Source organism: Agelaius phoeniceus, chromosome 3 (assembly GCF_051311805.1).
Source record: "Agelaius phoeniceus isolate bAgePho1 chromosome 3, bAgePho1.hap1, whole genome shotgun sequence".
Classification (NCBI taxonomy): Eukaryota; Metazoa; Chordata; class Aves; order Passeriformes; family Icteridae; genus Agelaius; species Agelaius phoeniceus.
In genome coordinates, this window is record NC_135267.1 from 81,280,318 (window position 1) to 81,300,622 (window position 20,305).

Genomic DNA, 20,305 nt, shown 5'->3' on the forward strand with positions numbered 1-20,305 from the left:
TAACAAACTAGAAACTTTCACTTACTTTTACTAGTTTAAAGATTCCAATGTGTCAAAGATTAACAAGTTAGAACCCACAACTTGCATAGGCTTTGAATATGGAAGTTCCTATTTTCCACAGCTGAGAACTTAATGACAGCAACTCATCATGTTACATTAGGGCCTAGAAACCTTCATCTCTGCCTACTACCGAAGCATGCATGAGATTATTTAATGTATTAAGAAACAGAACACAAGCGAAATGAAACTTGATTACAAAGCATGAGGAAGAAACCATGTGTTACCTGGACACGAGGGACAACACTGCCCTGGATGTATGGTGGGGTTGGCACAGCTGGGGACGGGGCAGGTGATCAGGGCGCACATTTCCCGCCCGTTGTGGCAGTAACATTCCCTGCAGCCGTCGTGCCAGCTCTCCTCGTTCTCATGCCGCCGCCCATCCATGGACAGGCAGGAGCCCGTTTTAACAGGAGGCATAAGGGAAGCTGTTGCCTCTGCAAAAACCAAAGAAAAATGAGGTGTCCTGATAAGCATCTGTTGCTTAGGAAGAAACGCCAACTTTGTGACTGGATTGCATTTATTTTTAAAGCACATATTAGACCAAGTAAATAATAGTTCCATCATTTACACTTAAATTAACACACAGGAAACAATCAAAAGGTACACTGAAAGGGGCAATAGGATGTAGTAGAATTTCCTGTAGTATTTCCTTGGAAAATATAATCACTTTCTTCTGATGAACCTATACTTTTTTAATCAACCAGAAATGTAGTAATGTCTAAATAATGTAAGAAAAAGGAGAAACGCAATGGAGGGAAATAGCAGATAGCATGAAGCATATTTAAAATGAAATATTTAAATACCATAGCACATTAGATTATCTATGATATATCTGAGAGCAAGTAGAATATAAAAACATTTAAATGATCTATGGATAATCTTGCAAATGATAAAAAATTGCAATCAGGTGCTAACAGGGTAATGGTAGATACTGGAAATATTCTATTAAGTACTTCCTGTGAGAAATTATTTGTTTATATTACTACAATAAATGAGATATTTGGAAGAGAATGATGAGAATTTCATCCCTCATTTCTTTTTCCTTTTACTGAGATGAGAATACAGTAGCTTAGACTGTGGTATTACTTGCATTCTGTCAGAACACACAAGCAGTTGGTCCAGGGAGGATAAAGTTTCATTTGTATCTTAAGGGGTATTTAAGTGCTGCAGGATTCAGCCTCAATATATTCTCTGTTAATCAGCAGAGTGAATTTAGAGCCAAACACTCCCTCATCCACATCACTATTATGATGAAGGATGCAGGAGCAGTTTGTCAGTGAACTGACTTGTTTTCAGTGGTATGCCAACCATGTTCTGCTGACATACTTATAACATTATTTGTACTAAGCTCTTAATTCATTTTCTTTTAAAAAAGGATAATGTATGAGAAGTAGTAATGATTGCATGTAATTTTAGGAAGTGTTCAGCTTTTTTGCTTGTTGGTTTTTTGGTTGGTTGGGGTGATTTTTGGTGGGTTTTTTTTGTTTGTTTTTTGCACACCAGTATGTAGGTCAGCACTTCTTCAGCTGTGGCAGATCTATCAAAGATGATTTCACAAGCAGATGGTACAAAGTTAGTTTGAGGCACATTATCAGAATAGAAAGCCAATGCACAGAAGTTACATTAGTACACCATTTTGTGAACTAAACAAAAATGCTGCATAAGGATAAAGTACTTCTTAGAACAGACTTCATCCTGGTGCATGAACAGAAATACTATGAAAAAAAACCTAAATTCAGTTACTATACTTTCATAATTTAGTATCAAAGTATTTAAATTACTATTTGAATCAATATCGCTGGAATACTGCTCCATATTAAAATGATTATTGACACTCAGAAGTCCTACATAGTAAGACTTTGCTTATTTAGCAAGGGAAAAGGGTATCTGAAGCAATCAGATTTTTTCCTAAAATATTCTAAAGTACACTCCATAATTTGGAGAAACATACATAAGTAGGAACTCAAAATGAAGTTCACAAACTGAGATTGTAATTAAAAACTGGAAAGTGAAAACAATCAGTACAAAAGCTAATATTTGAAAAAATCCAATGTGTAAATGCAAAATGGGAGTAATTAGCTAACTAGAGGTATCTTTGAAATAATCTGAGATACAGTAGTTCAAAAGGAAAGAAAGTGTGCAATGTGACACCACTGCAGAAGAGGCAAGTTCATTATAAGACACAAGTACAGGAGCACTGTACATTTAAATACAGCACTACTACTTCTACTAGTCTGAAGATTTTACTATGGCTAAAGCACAGTATCAAAGTTTTGAACAGTGATGAGACACTGCAGTAACTGGGTTTGTTTGACTTAGAAACCCATTTCCCACCCAAAAAATGTTTACAAGTCTCCATCTGTAACCCCTTAAATATTGCAAGAATTCTAAAGGGAACGGTGCTTAGTTGCTCCATATGTCTGCTAAGCTCAGAACAACAAGTAACCAGTTCAATGTGTATAAAATGAGACACTAATTTTAGAAAATTCATTTAAAAATGTCATATGTTTCTAACCACAGGATAACACTATTTTAGAAATGTTTGGTTTTTTTTCTCTTTCTGTTTTGTTGTGGTTTTTTGTGTCTTTTGAAAGTGGAGATTCTTAATAAATTAAATCTTAGACAAACATCTGTCAAGGATTATCCAGATACACCCTATTTTATGCATGGGTAAAGAAGTGGACTCTCAGTTTGTCAGATACTACTCCAGCCTGTACTTCTATGGTTCTATTAATCCTAGCACAAGCTATTTCTGTCAGAAGCAATTTAGAAAGGGGAGCTAATTCACAGGCAGGGGATTTACCCGACCCTTCCTCTTACTTAAGGATTCTGGGTCAAAATTTTAACAAGTACTCACATTTTCCCCAGAACATAGTGGTGATTGTTCTAATCATTCTTTGAGAAAACTGCAAATGAAGTGATGTTGAAGTGATATGCTCATGGCTTGGTATCTTTATGTTCATGACAACAGTAAATACTACTTAGAGATGGATCAAGTTAATTTCACTAAATAATTGTGCACATTTTAAAATCCATACTTGTTAAGGAGAACACCTAAAAGTGTGCATACACATAATTAGTGACCAAAGTTTATAGTCTGGGAGGCAATTACGGTTCATCTAAGGGAACACTTTGTGTGTATTTAGTTACAGCATTATGACAATCAGGAAAAGTGTTCTGATTGTGAGACAAATGACAAATTGAGTAATAAGAATTATCTCAATGGGACACCATTCAGCAGTTACCCTTTCTTATTTAATTTTTAAAACTTTAATTTATAGTAAAAGTAATATATTTTAGCTTATGTCAATGAAATCTCTGCTTCTCATATCTGCAAAATATGTTTATAACACTATAACTTTTATTTTGCTAGAAGTCTGAAAGTTTTTTAAACTGTCTGCATTGTATAATATTATATAGAAAAAAGAGAGTGTTGGATATTTTTGATTCAAATGATTGCATGTTTGCCTTCAACAACAGGAGAGTGACTTCAAGAACTCATATATTTTCTACAAGTGCTATGTTCCCATAGCTTGTTCTTTTAATTTTATAATTTTTTTAAAATGCAAAAGAAATAGCGAGAAGTTGAGAATAGGGTCATTAAACAAAGCAATGGGAAAGTAATAAAACTTACTTGACTACAGCTAGAAATCAAACCACACAAGTAAGAGTCAAAGAAAATAAGCATGAAAAAGCAGTTAGGATTAGAGAGAAACTGAGCAAAACCAAAAAGTTATTAAATGCAACACATAGAGATGAGCAATGAAGGAAGTCTGATACCCAGACTAATACAGAACCTAACCTGAAAATATTGTAAGGAAGAGACATGCTGAAAGCAGCACAAGTATATGGCAGACAACAAATGAACATCTGATCTCAAGGTCCATCTTGAACTTGGTGGTTATAGGTTGGGGATGTGGCATGTGTGAATTTTTAGCTTAAGAATACCAAGTCCTTTCTCCTGGGCAGCTGTTTTCTCTACTCATTGTTCATTAAGACTGCCTGAAAATCATCCAAGAAACAGCACTCCGATTTTATGTGATATACTGGATATTTATCAAATCCAACACTTGTTTGTAAAGAAAAGGCAATGGTGAAGAAGGCAAGATGAACATCACTACTGAAAAAAATGCCCTCAATTAGCTTATTATTAGTAGTTGCTTATTAAGATTCTGATCCAATTTTTATTAATGATAACAAGCTTTTTGTGACTTTGTAGTGGGAGATAAAAGCAGAGCTGAAGCTTTCTGTTGAAGCCCAGATGAATAGATACAAACAAACACCAGCAAAACAATACATGTCTTTGAGCAATGTTGAACTGGTTCCCCCTCAGTTACCATATTTCAGTTTGTAAATATCCTGTGCAGTATTGCTTTTCTTTCACCCTGGTTTCCACCTGCTTTGAAAACAAGTTGTAGTTAGAGGTGGTAATGCAGGGGCACGTACCTCTGCACTTGCAGATAACACAGCCATGACTGTTCTGCTGGAAGCCCAATGGACAGATTTTACCACAAGGCAGGTTGGGGCACTTTTTACACCGACAGATTTCACAGCCATGCTTGTTCTTCCTAGATGAGCAAAATAATTTGTAAAAGGTCAGCAAGTCACTTTAAATATCTACATCTTTAAAGCAAGAGCATCCCCCCTAGAAATGACTGATGAGCAAAGAAAATTATTGGTACTTGTCACCCTTAGATTCAGTGGTTTTATGGGCTGTACAAGCTTTATGGGCTCCATCCCTGGCATATCCTCCCTCCATTCAGTGGATCCTATGCTCAATGTTTCCTTGTCTTTTTTCACAAAGGCAGATAATACTATTCAAACTTTTGGCACAGATGTACGAAACAAAGAACAGACATGGGAAGTTATAGAACATGATCTAGCAGGATAGAGGAGAAATAAATGATGTAAATCTCTAGAAAGCCTGGCTTTAAGCTGTAGAAAACTTTATTTGATTTTTAGTTAAAAGGCTGAGAATAACGAATTGCAATACAGTAGAGTGGAGAATGAAAGACTTGATGTATTCCTATCCCATCAAAAGGAATGCTTCTTTCCATTACTGTGTAGAGCTTTTAAACAGTGAGCTTTATCTAGCAGATTTTTTCAGACAATTATGAAAAGGTTTTGGTTTCTCTAAAGATGCACCAACTCAATATTTCCAATTACTAACTTTTAACAGTCTTAAAAAAAGGTCATAAATATGATGATTAATCCCTAACTGCTCACTCTCTAATATACTTTTCTTTTAATATTTCCTTCTTTTGTGTCCTATTTGCGACTAAATGTTTACATTAAAATAGAGATTTGTCCTCCATTACACTCCATGTTTTTAATGAGCACAACACACCTGGAAGCCAAATACATGGTACTTTAAAAAAGAATTTGGCACAGTAGCAGTAAACTGAACAAATATGCTATACAACCACAAATCTAAATAATTTTCACACCAAGGTAAAACTCAAAGTGAAATGATCCTAAAATAGTCCTTGACACAACTTTAGCTCTTTATATTACAACTAGTTCCATATGAAGATATCTTTATATGTTATTAATTTCATTCAGTGTAATTTTTCATGTATTTTGTAGAGAATGACAAGATTCGAGTGCTCATTTCCAATTTCTAAAAAATCATCTGAAAACTTTATTAAACATTCATTATTTAAAAATATCAGCCATTGTGCATAATAAAATTATATTCTGCATGTAAGCACATAATTTAAATTGAATACTATTCTCCAAATGGTGTAAAAAGGTTTAAAGTTCATATATTTTTCAGGTGCACAAAAATGTATGGGAAAAATCATCCCAAAGACAGGGTTCCTGAAAACACTGGCATCAGCTTGAAATCAACTAGTTTTTAAAACAATCTTACAACTACCATACTATGCCCATTAAAATGTGCTGTCATTTTTAAAGTGCTTCTGCTATATAGTTCACATAGATTTTCTGATAAAACTGTTTAGCACACACTTGAGCAAAAAAAAAAAAAAGGAAAAAGAGTGTGGTTCAGCTCATCTAAGTAAAAAAAATCACATACATGAATTGTAATTATTCTCTGTAGGTCAATGTATTAAACTCATGATACATAAAGAATAAAACTACTGCTCTTTACAGGATTCCTTTTCTGTAACTTCCCTCTGGTTCTACTTTCTCTCACTTGCAAAACTGACAGTAAGTCTCAGCCAGTCCTGAAGTCAACATGCCTGATGATAATTTTATTAACTCCTTAATTTAAAATCCCTTCTTTTCCTCTCTCATTTACTAGTCAGTGTACTAAGAGGACACACCACAGTAAAAATGGCTATTAAAAAGCCTGCAACATTTATGAACAAGGGCCAAAGAGAATTCTAAAATGAAGCAGAAATTTAAGGAGTATTACTATCAAAAACTAGGAGTTGCAAAAAATAGAAAAATTTGAATGTTATCTGAAGATCTCCTGTCATGAGGCAGAAATTAAACTATTGTGAAAAGCAGGCAGTAACGTGGAATGAACCCATACAAAATATAATTTTCTGGTAAAATATATAGAGATACCACCAGAACTAATTACTAAGAAACTTCTGCAACAAAAGACCCACTTAGTTTTCATCACCTGTTTCACAACCATAAATATTTACTTTTATGGAAAAAGAAGTCTACCACAAATACAGATTTTGAATGCATTTACAAAAACATAGATAAGATAAAATACTATTCTTCACAAATCCTGTAATTAACAATAATGTCTTACTAAAACTAGTCTGCTGTCATATCAAGGTTAAAAGAAACTTGAAATATTAGATAATAATTTGAATAAAATAAATGGGCTATAAATTGGAAGTTCCTCAAAGCATGCCAAAAGAATTTCAAAAAGCTACATGTGAGAGATATTACTTGTAAGTAGCTTTCTCATCTTGTTTGTCAAATTCTTCAACAAAATTTAAGCACTGCTTTCCTTTTATAATCTGCTGGTTTTTGAGCTTCTCTTTCTAAATGTGTTGATCCAAATCCATTTTGAAGAATACTGCACTCCCACATCCGTAATGATGTTTCTATTTTCCTACTTCCCCCCGCTGTGCCACAGGCAAACCCAAGTGGATATGCCTGGACTTTTGTGTCTTTCCCGTAGACGGGGGTTGCATGAAGCGTGCTTTCAGGATGAGAATACGTACAAGTATCCAAAGGGACAGTACTTGTCACATACAATGGGTTTGCACTTCTTGGGCCGTGGCCGGCACTGACAGATCTCACAGTTGTGGGCGTCAGTCTGGAAGCCGAAGGAACAATCCAAGGAACAGCCCGAAATGAGGCCGGTGCACAGCTCCTCCCCTGCAAGGACACACACAGCTTATCACAACATGAACACGGCTTACACCAAACACATCCTCAGCACACTGAACCTTCTGCTCCCTTTCACTTTGTCACTTTCTTAATACTGCTAGGCCTTACCTTTGGACTGTCCTGTTTTTAAAAGATTTGACAGAATTCTCCAGTAACAACCCAAACTGTATGAGCAGACACTACAGGATTCTTCAGTTCCTGTCAGCAGCTTGGGGAGTACCACCTGGTACCACAAACTAACGTGGTTTTATGAACAGATACTCAGCCAATTGGAGTCCAACATCCATCACTCCATTGGCTTTTAATAACACATCTAAAATAACATATAATAGCCACACATTATATGGGTTTAGTAGGCCTTTGTTCAATATAGATAATCTTTACTTATCTTCTACTTATTTTAAATAAATAGTGAAAGGGTGGGATATATTAAAAACTTTTATTTTTTTATGCTGTTTGCTGTCAACTTGATTAAGATCTGCTTTTTAAAAATAAAACTGCAATACCCTAAGATATGATTGAAGCTTAGAGATGCTAGACTAAAAGATCTGTTTCTTGAAATCCAGCACCAAGTTTTCCGCCTCTTGTGGTGGCATAAGGAAGATGTTGAACTGCCGGCATCTCAATTTTTCTGGTACAGAGATAAATAAAGGTCATTATATCCCCTCATTGCAATTTACTATTTTGAGATTGATCAATTTCTTTTTGCTTTTCTTGAAAGAAGAAATGCCAGAAAGACCACTCTTAATGTATTGTGAGATACAATGTTCTTTTATTAGTTGCAGAGGTGAGAGGAAACAGAGAATTATGGGTTTTTTTACACTAAGGATGCAGAACACAAGGGAAAGAAATGACCATTATTACAATAGCCAAAGTGAGATCAAAATAGAAAAAGAGGGTCATACAATTAAGATTCTTCAATAGAAGAATATGATGGGTGATATCCAAAGGCCTGACTTCAAGAGTGATATTTAAAGGATGGCTGATTTCTAGCTGGAACACTCACACCACAACGAAGCCTTGGCTGGACAGAGGTCAGCTGAAGATTATTCTTCCAGATGTGCTCCTCATTTGAGACCTGAAGACCACTTTCCCTCAGGGGGATGAACATTTAGGGACATGGCTTTTTCAAAGAGGAGATCAATTATTAATACTGAGTTATTCTCTTAAAAGGCAATTTTCTGAAGGAAAACTACAGAAGGAATCTTGCTTTACTTAAATGCTTCTCCTTTTGTTTTTGTAATGTTCCATTTAAGATTCCAAAATATTGACTTAACCAGATGTGGCTAAGCCAAGTGTTTCCTTATCTATTCTACCAAGTTAATGCTTACTTGGTAAAGAAGGCATTTGTTCCTTGCTGTGTCAGAATGAGACCAAAACCTCAGGGAAAACCAGCAAATCCACTGCCTATTTCTGAGGTGGAATTTGGGTATGCAAGTGCAATACAACATAAGAGTCTCCTTATTCCAAACAACAGAGCTCAGTTTAAATAGGATGAATATAATCAGGGTCATGGCTCTCACCTCTCCCTTTTTATGCAAATTTGGTGTCTGAAGCAAAAAGGGTGTGCAAGTTTGGGGTTGCTTTTGCCATTCAGAATACAGAAAAAAAATGCCAGATCCTTTCATAACCTCTAGAGATTGTGTCTGGAAGCAGAGAATCAATACCACAAGATTTAAGCTTTTACTCTTGGTCAAATCTAACCTTTGCACAGCAACTGTAGCCCTTGTTTTAGGTTCTTGCTTTAGAGAGAAACACATACATAAAGATCTTCATGAAGTTTTACACATTTCTGGAGGATTAAGTCAGGCCGATCTACAAAGAATACTAACCTTTTTAATATGTAGCCACTAATGCTGATTTTAAAACATTATAATGCAGAGGAAACTGTGATATTTTTCTCTGGTAAAGAGTGAGTTATGTGTAATACACAGACTTTTTTTGAGGCAAGTTAAAATAATGAGAATTTTTCTTTAATTTATGAGCTTTTATACTACGATGTTTGTACAGGATTATTCCCTAGCAACACACTGTGATAATAAAATTAACTAAACTTTTCATTATGCAACACTTTATAGGGTAGTCATAATTTTTAAAGCTAGGCTTGAACTTTATAAAGAATGTACAGAGAAGGATAGGATGTGTGGAAGGATACCTCCAAAAATAATCAAATGAAGTTATGACCTTTGATATAATGTAAGTTATGATCATCTCCCGCAGATGCTCAGCACTGATCTGAGCAGAAAATAACCTGGAAATGCACAGGCTGAACTGAGCAGAACTATTCCTTTTCTGAAGCATACTTTGTCAGGGAAATGAAATACTTACATGGCTGTGTATAAACAGTAGAATCATGAAGACAGGTGAAGAAAAAAGAAGGTACATATGCAAAGGCATGGGAGAAATAAATAGGTATCTTAAAAAAGTAAAATGAAGAACTGGAAACAATTAAAAAAATCTTAAAAAAACAGAAAAAAGAAAAACTTTTTTTTTTTTTCTTGGCATATTTCTCTATCTTATTTGTCTCCAGATTATCTGTTAAGGAGAGCTATCAAAATACAACGCCCAGGTTTGACCACGAAGTTATAGAAGATGGCAAAATAATGATGACTCAGAGTCCCACAGCCAGTGGGACTCAGTCTTCTATTCTGCTCTGATTTGGCTAGTGAAACTGCTTTTCAGAGACAAAAAAGAAGTTTGTTACATGTAAAGTTAATATACTTTATTAGAAGGCTCAGGGTGTCTAAGGGCAATGCTACAAAGCAGGAGGACATCCCCAGTGTCTCATCCCAAGTAGCTTATGATGTTAAATATACTTAAAACTCAAACAGTCAGCTGACATACTAACTAGGAGATCCAGTCTCGAAGCAATATCCTCCTTGCTTAATCCTTTGCATAGTGAGCTATCCTCAAAAGAATTTTCACTTTGTAAGTGGCCAAGAAAGAAAAGCACTTCAGAGCCTTGAGGTGGGTACTAGTAATCACCATTGCCTCCCAGGAACAGACAAACAGCATATGAGAAATCATCAAAAGTCTGACTATGTCAAGCATAAAGGGAAAGTTTGGTGAAGTCAATGCAGACAACTGTTAATGTATAAACTTTCTAGTGTTATGTCAATGTCATATATGAGGTGATCAAAATATCCTCCACAGACCTCTGCTCACAGTCTTTCTAATAAGATGCTGAAAATTAAATTCTGCTAAGATGCTCTTTACTGAAATTAACATGTTATTGCACTTAAATTTCTGATAGCATGACAGTACAAACTGTGGAAATAGATTTTAAATAGTTTTTGAAAAAAAATCTCTATGAAGAAATGCAGTGTCATGAAACTAAGGATGTGAATTCTGGTCTGCTTTCTGAATTTACATCTAATTTTCTAAATGTCTCCTATTAAAACATTATTAAAAACATGACAACAGCAGGCAGTCTCTAAATGAAGTACCATCTGGTACAGAGTTTATGTCCACTGCACAGGCCTGATGAAAAGCACAGTCCAGCATTTTAAGCCAGGTATTTTTATCAGAAAATTAAGTGAATCACCAATCTCACAAAGCAAACATAGCTATCAGAGAAAGAAAGAAGAGAGAAAGATTGCAAACCTAAATACTCATATGTGGATCAAATTCAGTGCATACAATTGTCATCCTAACAATTTTTCTATAGCCTTAGCTATTGCTTTAAATTTATCACTACTAAATGAATGACTAATTCATTATGAAAAGATAAGTAAAACCTAGAAATTTTGCTAAGTTTTTGCGTTTCAAGTGACACATACTAAAGAACAAGGAGAACTAGTTCACTAGTTCATGAAAGTCAACTGCAATGAACTGAGGAAATCTATTATGATAAGATGTTAGGAGAATATTTGTTTGAGGAAGTTTTCCACCTCTGCTTTGATAAATTTAATGAGGAAATAGAATCCTAAATCATGAATGTATTTGCAGAGAAGAGTTCCAGCCCTACCTGGTCTAATAATTGCTTCAAAAGTGTACCAGGGCAACCAGACAGGCTGCAATGAGGATATAGCAAACATTTTAAAAGCTAATGCAGAAGAAAACTACCATTCAGAGTTTGACAGAACTGCATTACGCACTTGCACGTCAATGCAACTCTTAACAGAATGGGATTAAGCTTCTGATCACAAAGTATAAGCTATTTTTTGGGTTTTGTGACTGATTAGTTATAGTGACATCACATAGGGAACTAAACTGATGGTTAGATAGGAAGTAGAAGACTAAAACAGAAACAAAATTATGAACAGGAAATTAATTAAAGGGAAAACATCTCTCATTTTGTTGCTTAGGGAAATATCTGGATTGAGGGTAGAGTTCTACACGGTTAGGAGAAACACATTCATTAATTTTTCTTATAAAACATGACCCAGATAACAATTTGCATGACAAGCGCAGACTTCAGATGCAGGATATTGGATGATTCCAGAATGATACTGATGAGCTATGACTTTAAGAAAAGATGAATGTGTTCCTCAGTGTCTCAAGGTCATAGAACTGTATTTTTACAACAAATACTTAGCTTTTTAATGTGACATTAGCTGAAATATCACATAAAATGCTGAGAGAATCAAGTACACTAGAAGGCTAGGACACTAAACATGGAAAGGTTGTTTGTCCTGAACCAATGCTGTTGTTAAATAGAACTTCTGCTTAGAACTAATACTTGAGGACTAACAAGCACTGAGTACTTACAGCAGTGAATCCCACCCACACAACAAGACCATGCAGTTTTCTCTGCCACATGCAACCACAACTACAAAAGCAGCAGCAAAGCCTTTTTTTAGGCTTTGCCTAAAAAAGTTACCAACAGGTCCAGTTGGTAGTTCACAGTCTAGTCACAGTCTTCACTAGTCCTCACCATGCTGGCAAAAGCTATTGCTTACAGACATTGAGTCCTCTAAAGACTGCAGTACTAGCAAATACTTTGTTCTGTAGTTTTATACAATTAAACACATTATATGCTGACTTGCATATGGGAATTTCAAATTATTGGATTTATTCAGATCAATTTAATGTGATGCTGTTGCACAAATACAAGCAGAAAGAACAGCTGAAGATGAATTAGTCTTCCAAAAAACCCCATTTGTGACTTGTTAACAAACAAACAGATATTAGTGAGGTATTTAAGCCTAGTCACCATTGTCCATAAGCTCCTTCTAAATATCTTGATTTGTTTCCCCACTTTCTCTACACATTTACAAACCCTTTCATACATGCAGACTATAATAAAACAGATACTGAGAGTTTCAGAAGAGCATTACACAGTTTAAGAGGAATCTCTTTGGGATATGGTGGATAGGATAACACTGTAGAAAAAAAGTCTTGAGAACTGATGATTACCAAGATATGGTGAGCATTCTACACACAAACTATCTGGTGTTTTAAAACTCTTTCCAGAAAGTATCTTATTCTCAATATTAACATCAACTCTAGTTTTAAAAGGTCGTCTGATATCTGTAAAACTGAGTAAAACTGGCTGCTGAAGGAACGAAAACCATGTTCAAAAATCAGCATCTAAGAGCAGCTGACACACTGATATGACCCACTACAGTCGAGGTCCCACCTTGCAAACAGGACAACAAAAACATTCTGTCCCATGATATGTTAGCAATGCCTACATTTGGTAGAATTGACTTAGCAGTGGAATATTTCAGATACAACACAACCTCTCTTACTCAGGTATGGCATCTCAGGGGCAATGCAGCTCAACAGGAATCACAGGCCTTTGTCCTAAACTCAAACCACTGTATGCATGATTTATTCCTGATTTCAGAGTGCTCACATCCCTACCTCACATGAACCTATGAGTATTTGGAGTGTTATAAAATATTGCCCAAAAAACCTCTAAAAAGTAAACAAAATTCAATTCCATGAATTGCATGTTAGCTCTAAAAAGAGTCTTCTGCTCGAATTTCTAATAGATTGATTGTAATTCCAGCTCTTCTAAAAAAAAAAACAAAAACAACCAGAAACATTCTTTTTTTCTAGCATATATATGGTATTTAAAAAGCTCTAGGCTCTTAAACTGGGATATTTATGTTTTTCCAAAATATTATTTTACATATGGACACACTGACATTTGTATCATAAGGACTGAAAATCATCTTACTCAACAAAGTTTTGAAAAGGCATTCTATGTTGAAATACTTTTAGTTTTCAGTCCAGTAATTCACAGATAAAAAAAACAACTGCCAGGGAATATGAATAGATACATGACAAGAATTTTGTCAGTATTTCAACTTGGCTTAGGCTGGTGTCCATTTTTACAAATTTGTAGCATGGCTACACAAAGCTAGCTACATACCTTCACCAGTATTATTTTCTTGATGCTGAGGACAGATCATACCAGGAGAACTGTTTCACAGTACCTTTACAATTAAGCACTCCTCAGCCGTCCTCTCGGTGTGGATTGCTACTGCTGCTTAATCTTCGGGGGTGGGGATCTGGGGAGGCAAATTTATGAAGGAGAAAACTAGGTTACTTAACAGTAACTGGAATTCTCTGAATATATTGCCTCCACAGATCCACACTAACCCTCCCTCCTTTTGTTAGACTTAAATCATGATTCACAAAAGCTGGAAAAAAAAAATGAAGGGACTGGGCACTGTGATGCTAGAAAACCCTGTTTAAATAAATCCTCTTGTGAGTCCATTTAGGGAAATTAATTGGATATGTGCTCTAAACAAATCTAGGATTCACATTCAACACATGAATTCATGAAAATGAAATTGTAGCAGTACTATCTCAAAGGTGGAATTGCTGTATAATGATCAAGCCTCAAGCATGCTGATTTTCTTTTTTTTCCACAAGGCAAGCCAGGTGAAATTCTTATCTGCTTCTGTTGCACAAGATATATTGTAAGCACTAACTCCAGTATATTGTAATCTTCAGAGATCCTGCCAAAGACTCAGTCTAGTGACAATACAGATAATATTTATTTGGCATGAGTTGCTCATCATGATTCCATCCTCTTCAGGGAGCACTTCCACTATCTTGCACGTGTGCTTAGAGTTACTGCTTTTGTTCTACAAGACCATGTACTATTTTTTCCTGGCCTGAGCCTTAAATTTTTAGGAAACATGCTCCATCCTAATTTTCTATGGTTGTATTTCCTTAACTGAAGTCTTGCCTCTAATAGCTATTCCCTTTTATATCACTGCAGAAGGATAACAAGACATCCTTTTTCTCTCTTACAGAATTACTCAAAAATCTAATATGCGCTCTCCTTAGCACTAAGAAAGATTACCTGGATTTTTATTTTACAACTTTTATTTTCCATGTAATTTGTTGTAAAATGGAAGTAACACTGGAAGACAACTGCTACTAAAACAGAAAAGTGTTACCTAATTCATATTTTACTCTACTATTTCCTGGAATTTTGCATTGCCTGAAGTACATTTTGTCTGATTAGTATGCAGTTACTGTCTGACCACAGTTTGACATAGAAATGAACATAGAATAAGTTTATTTAAATGGGAAAAATTAACACTGAGAGAATTTAAGTGTTGAGAACACACATCTCTCAGTATGCACTACATACAGAAATACAGGAATGAAATATTCAAATTTTGGCTATAAGATTGGAAGGTTAGAACTCTAACTATTGAAAAATTAATACACAAAAATGAGGAATTGAGATGTGTTTTCTCACTGCAGTCCTGCAAAGTTTTCTTAGGCATTTTCCCATCATCAGTCCCTATGCTTTTTCAGACAGCCTGTAGATGAACCTACCTAAGTTTTCTGAAACCTACCAATCCTGCTTTTGAATGCCTATGCAACTAAATAAAGACCCACATTGCCAAGCCCAAAGTCCATGCTGGAATTTCACTCTGCTTCATCAGCTATAAAGGGAGATGGTGTGACTTGCCAGAATATTGAGGACCATGGTTCGGGTGTGTGCTAGTATAGACTGAAGGATAACGTCTCCTTTTAACTCCATGGTAGAAAACGTGTTGTTCTCATTAAAGGAAAAGGTACCAAGGCTTCCAAAGTTATTTCTGTGTGTATCCATATGATGTGTTTTGGGGAGAAGGTGGTTTCATGTTGAGGAGACTGTGCAAACGCATAATATACCAAGATTTCTTATTTTTGAATAGTGATTGCATGACTTGCTTTGACAGACAAAAGAGACCATGACACAAAGTGGAAAGTGATGCATTATAATGTGCAGGGAAAATGACCCATCTTCACCTTCTCCAGCTGCATCGCTCCATAAGGAGGCTGAAATTAATGAAGCTGGATGACAGTTGCATCTTGGAACCACAAAGATAAGCCTTCTAAATGATGCAAACAATTTTTTAAATTAACAGCACCACTAATTCAATTTTAGTAAGATTTGAAATGTTAAAAAAATATTAAACTCATACATGCTCACAGTTATATCCTGAAGATATTCTACATGTTCAATTCATTTGGGGTAAAATACTAGTCTCAGTCACAGGAGAGATTTCAAAGGGGTTTTTTCCATGAAACTAATCCAGGGAACAGACAAGGCCTGCAGTGCAGACAGTTGCTGAAGAATGACTTTGTGTGCAGCAGCAACTACCAGTCAGCTTTAAATCCTACGTTCCTTCAATCAGCAGGCATTATTAATCCTGCCATTAGTCTTCATTGGGACAAGAGGAGTCCTGCCTCACAAACAGGAGACCACTGGTATTCCACAAGGACTCCTCCAAATGGATTTGTCTTCCTAAGGACTTCATTCCACTCCACTTCTCCCAACGAAAGTAAAGGCCCAGACACTCCAAACACAAGAGCAATTGCTGCACACTACAATGTTTTCCTTATTTGCTTTTTTCTGTTTGTGTTTTGCTCTTGTATCATCTCATACCATCCTTTCTTTTCTTTTTTTTTGGTAATGCCTTTCCTGTTTGGCCTACTTGTTTTAGTTTTATTCTTGGTATTCTGCAGCAGTTCTTCCTAGATTCTGAATTTTACTTTTTGCCTTTTGTTGTCATGTAGTGCTGCTTTAGCTTCTGGATGCTTCTGGTCAGTATGATCATTCTTTCTCTCTCATCATTTGTGGCTCCATGTGTACTTACTGAACTTTCTTCCCATATAAGTCTACACTCTGCTCAGTGATATTTTTTTCCTCCCTTCTCTTATAACTATGATCTGGCTCTGCTACTTTTAAAAAAATATTTTATTTTACTTTACAGCATGTATTTTTTCACTGCATGTTGCTACACCATGTTTTTGCATTCACTGCAGAAATGAAAAGAAGGATAAAAGACAAAGTAAACTACTTCAATTAAAATAATGTGATAGAAATGTTTTGATTTGCTTCTCTCTTCCTTCTCATTTTGTAGTTGGCTTGAACGAGGTGGGATAGACTTAAAACTAAATTACAATGAGGTACCAAACAAATCTCATTATACTGTACTTACATAATCATTCCAAATAAACCTGTTTACTTATTTCTGGTAACGTGAATGTAAATGCAGGCAATAAAGAAGAACAAATTACACCTTCACTATGTTCTTCCACTTTATAATTTTGCTTTTATTTTGGCTGAAATAACTGAAGTATAACAAACATCCAGCAGAGCTATCTAAAGATAAATTAACCAAAAATGAAACTTTATTGGAAATAGATTAATAGAATTAGGATATGATGACTTCAAATGCTAGTGTGGGCATGGGGGACTCCTTAATGAGGCAGTTAAATTTGACTCTGTTGAGCAGATTAGACCAGCAAAAAGCAAGTGGATGAAGAATAAAATAGTGATGTTCTTGAAACTCCACATGAGTTGACATGAGCTAAAGAAAAGATGTGTTCTGATGTCCTTAAGAGAACCAAGATGCAACTGAACAGGTTTGGACATTAAAGGATCTCAAAACACAGAGAGCAAACACAGTACATTTTTCAGCATATCTGACCTAAGACTCCTCTCCTTCTCATTTCTCACACCCTCTTTTGTCCAGAGGAGAGCCTTGCAAGCAACAGACATTACTTGACAGAAAAATTCAATTTCTGTCAATTTGATTGATAACCACCAAATGATGAAGATTTCCAAGCTGTTATTTTTCTTCACTTCCTTAGAAAATAAAGGTTTCCTCTTTCTAAATAACTGAGATTTTTAAGCAATCTACTAGTCACATTATTTAACTGAAAAAAAGAGATGATAAATGATGCTATTAACTTTGCTTCAGAAAATTTGCTACAGTAAAATGAAGAAAATTTCAAGCAAATCTGGCAATAGAAAAATTCCCCTGAATAGGTTCTTATGCACTATTTAATCAGAAATACTCTAATCAAGAACATCCTGAGACGTGGTTTGTGTCCATATGCAGTCTGGTAACCAGGGCAAAAGAAATCATCCTTTGGAGTGGTGGTGCGTCTCCAGTGCGCCATACTGGAGGGAAGGACTGCATGCAGAGGCACAGATGATGAAACTTGTCATGAACGTCCATCTTCTTGTTTGGGTCAAACTCCCCAATTAATTTAATAATAACAGAAGGAGAAGGAAAATCAAATTACAACATTAAAAGCAGACCTGAATGTTTCTAATGTTTTCCTTAGGAAGAACGAAGTAAGGCAAGTACGCGATAGCTTGGATGTAAGCTAAGGAAAGTCATCCTTCCATGAATACCTTTACAAAGGTACTATTTCTTATTTGCCATGATATTGTTATGGCTTGCCATATATTTACTTTTGTTAGGATGTCCTCTCCAACACCAATCCATTCCTAAAACTGTTTAGTTTGTACTGCTTAAGGATTTTATTTTGACCATTTCTACTTGGGACCCCTACAATAGTCATATTGGCTTACAAAGTGGCTGAGAATGAGAGGACTGAAATGAAAAGAAGAGAAACGGAGTAATACTTTGGTTGTGGAAGCCTTAGAGGTTGCAAGAAAGCTGAAAAACTACAATAACATTACAAAGAGCTCCTAGTTTGGGTTGGCAGCCACAGAGATGCATCCTGCAGCTGAGACTAGGACTCCACAGGGGTACTTTGTTGGCCAATTCCAAATGCCAATCTGATACTGATTTATATTTCACCTGTAAACACTGAAGTCTCAAGGAAACACATAGAGAAAAAACATTTTTCTTGATACGCACTAAGTTCTCACAAGACACAGTGTTTCTCCTTTGGAAAGAAATCAATGTTAAAGCCTGCAAAAATGCTAACTAAAATATTATATATGTATATAAATAAATATAGGAATATGTTATAGAAATAAACATAAATATGGATACACTTGCATATATATGAACACCCACTCCCAAGAATATAATTTTCAAACATTTCTCCTCAAAATCTAAATTTTGACAAAAAAAGCTAAGTTGAAAATAGGCTGTTTAACAATAGGATTTTTTGAATTGCAGAAACCTAGGTGCTCTTAAAATTCTGTAAAGAGAGGAAAATGAAATGTGGAATTCTCATAAGACTTCTCAAAATCTATATGAATATTAGGTCCCAAATTATTATCTTTTCTAGACAGCTGTTAATTTTTTACCTCAAAAGTCAAGCACTGTACATTTTCCTCAAAACACATTTTAAGCAAGAAAGCAATGTCAGAAATCAGGAACCGATTCTTAAAAGATGAACAACTATAAAGTACACATGTACCAACACAACATATAACCAACATTAAGAATGGAGCAAAACCAGCATACTACCATTTTCACATACAATTTGGTATAAAAGGTAGAAGCCACCATATTTCTGCATACTCACTAGTTTTGCACTGACAAATGCGACAACCATTTTGGTCCAGTTTGAAGCTATAGATACAGTCTTTTTCAGTCAAAGTGCAGTTCACCAAAGCCTCACAGGTGGGCGGACCTATTGTGATATATGTTGGCTCTGGAGGTAAGAAAAAAAGAACACATAAATATGAGTTTCTTCAATATTTTAATTAGGTTCATAAAAATCCATACACAACATAACAGTAAAATGAGTAATTTTAATTACTTTTGTTTCTGATGAATATTCTGGGTAATTTAGAAAAAATTCGATAAATGGACTTTGTTTCAAATGTACAGTCAACAAAAACAGCATGAAGCTGCAGAAAAATTTTGAAGTATCTAAACAGAAAAGGATTACCACTTTTTGTTTATTGTTCATTATGAAATCAGCTTTCCTGCTCATGCAGTTTCAAACTAAACGCAAAATACTTATTTTGCCCACATTTCTTCAGAAGTGTTTAATCAAAATTTCATGCAGACTTTTTTGCTTTAGAAACTGAGCAGAGTTTCTCTGAAGCTGAATTGATTGATACTACCAAGCTGCACATCAAACATGTAACTCAGAAGTCAAATCGTTCTCCATGTGAATAACATCCCCTCTGCTGAAATTTACAGCAGAAGAGACTCTGAATACCAAAAGGGAATGTAAGATGCACTGCATGTGAAAGACCTCTGGAGAGCATTTATCATAGTTATTTATCAAAAACATCACTTCTTACAGTATACTTTGCAGTCCCAGATTATGCTTTCTGAGGTTGAGGAGATTATTGTCGACTGTAAATTATTTATCAACAGTATAACACTTACTTTTTGACACCATTTAAATATGCTGGAGTATGAAATTTGTTTTGATACATGGGTAGACAGAAATAATAACATGCTCTAGTATACAAAATTGTTAGAATAAACCAAAATCCAGACACTTATGAAGATAAGAAACCTCAAAATGACCATCATAAAACAGGATTCAGGAGGAAAGCAATATCTATCTTTTCTTGAACAACTTTTTGCTCTCTGAGACTAATTTTGTCTTTCTTGTGCTTTTCATAGAACTCAGGCACTGAAGAATCAATGAGTTCACAGTTATGAGCATTATTAACATTATACAAAATATTCAGGAAACAAAGATTGCTTGATTTAAAGAACTATGAGCTTCCATTCCAGTGCTTCAACTGTTTAAGTGTACACTTCTTCTCTATCTCAAAAAATGAAGA

General features: G+C 35.3%; 1 protein-coding gene across 2 annotated transcripts in view; it reads right to left on the reverse strand.

Moving 5' to 3' along the window:
* Window positions 1–20,305, reverse strand: part of CRIM1 (cysteine rich transmembrane BMP regulator 1) — a 175,778-nt gene that overhangs the window by 17,447 nt on the left and 138,026 nt on the right. For both annotated transcript variants that reach the window (XM_054629706.2, XM_077175737.1), the window contains 4 exons: window positions 19,081–19,209; window positions 7,212–7,368; window positions 4,507–4,628; window positions 285–494 (listed from right to left, as the gene is read on the reverse strand). In XM_054629706.2, coding sequence (XP_054485681.2) covers window positions 285–494; window positions 4,507–4,628; window positions 7,212–7,368; window positions 19,081–19,209 — 618 coding nt within the window. The remainder of the gene's footprint in view (window positions 1–284; window positions 495–4,506; window positions 4,629–7,211; window positions 7,369–19,080; window positions 19,210–20,305) is intronic.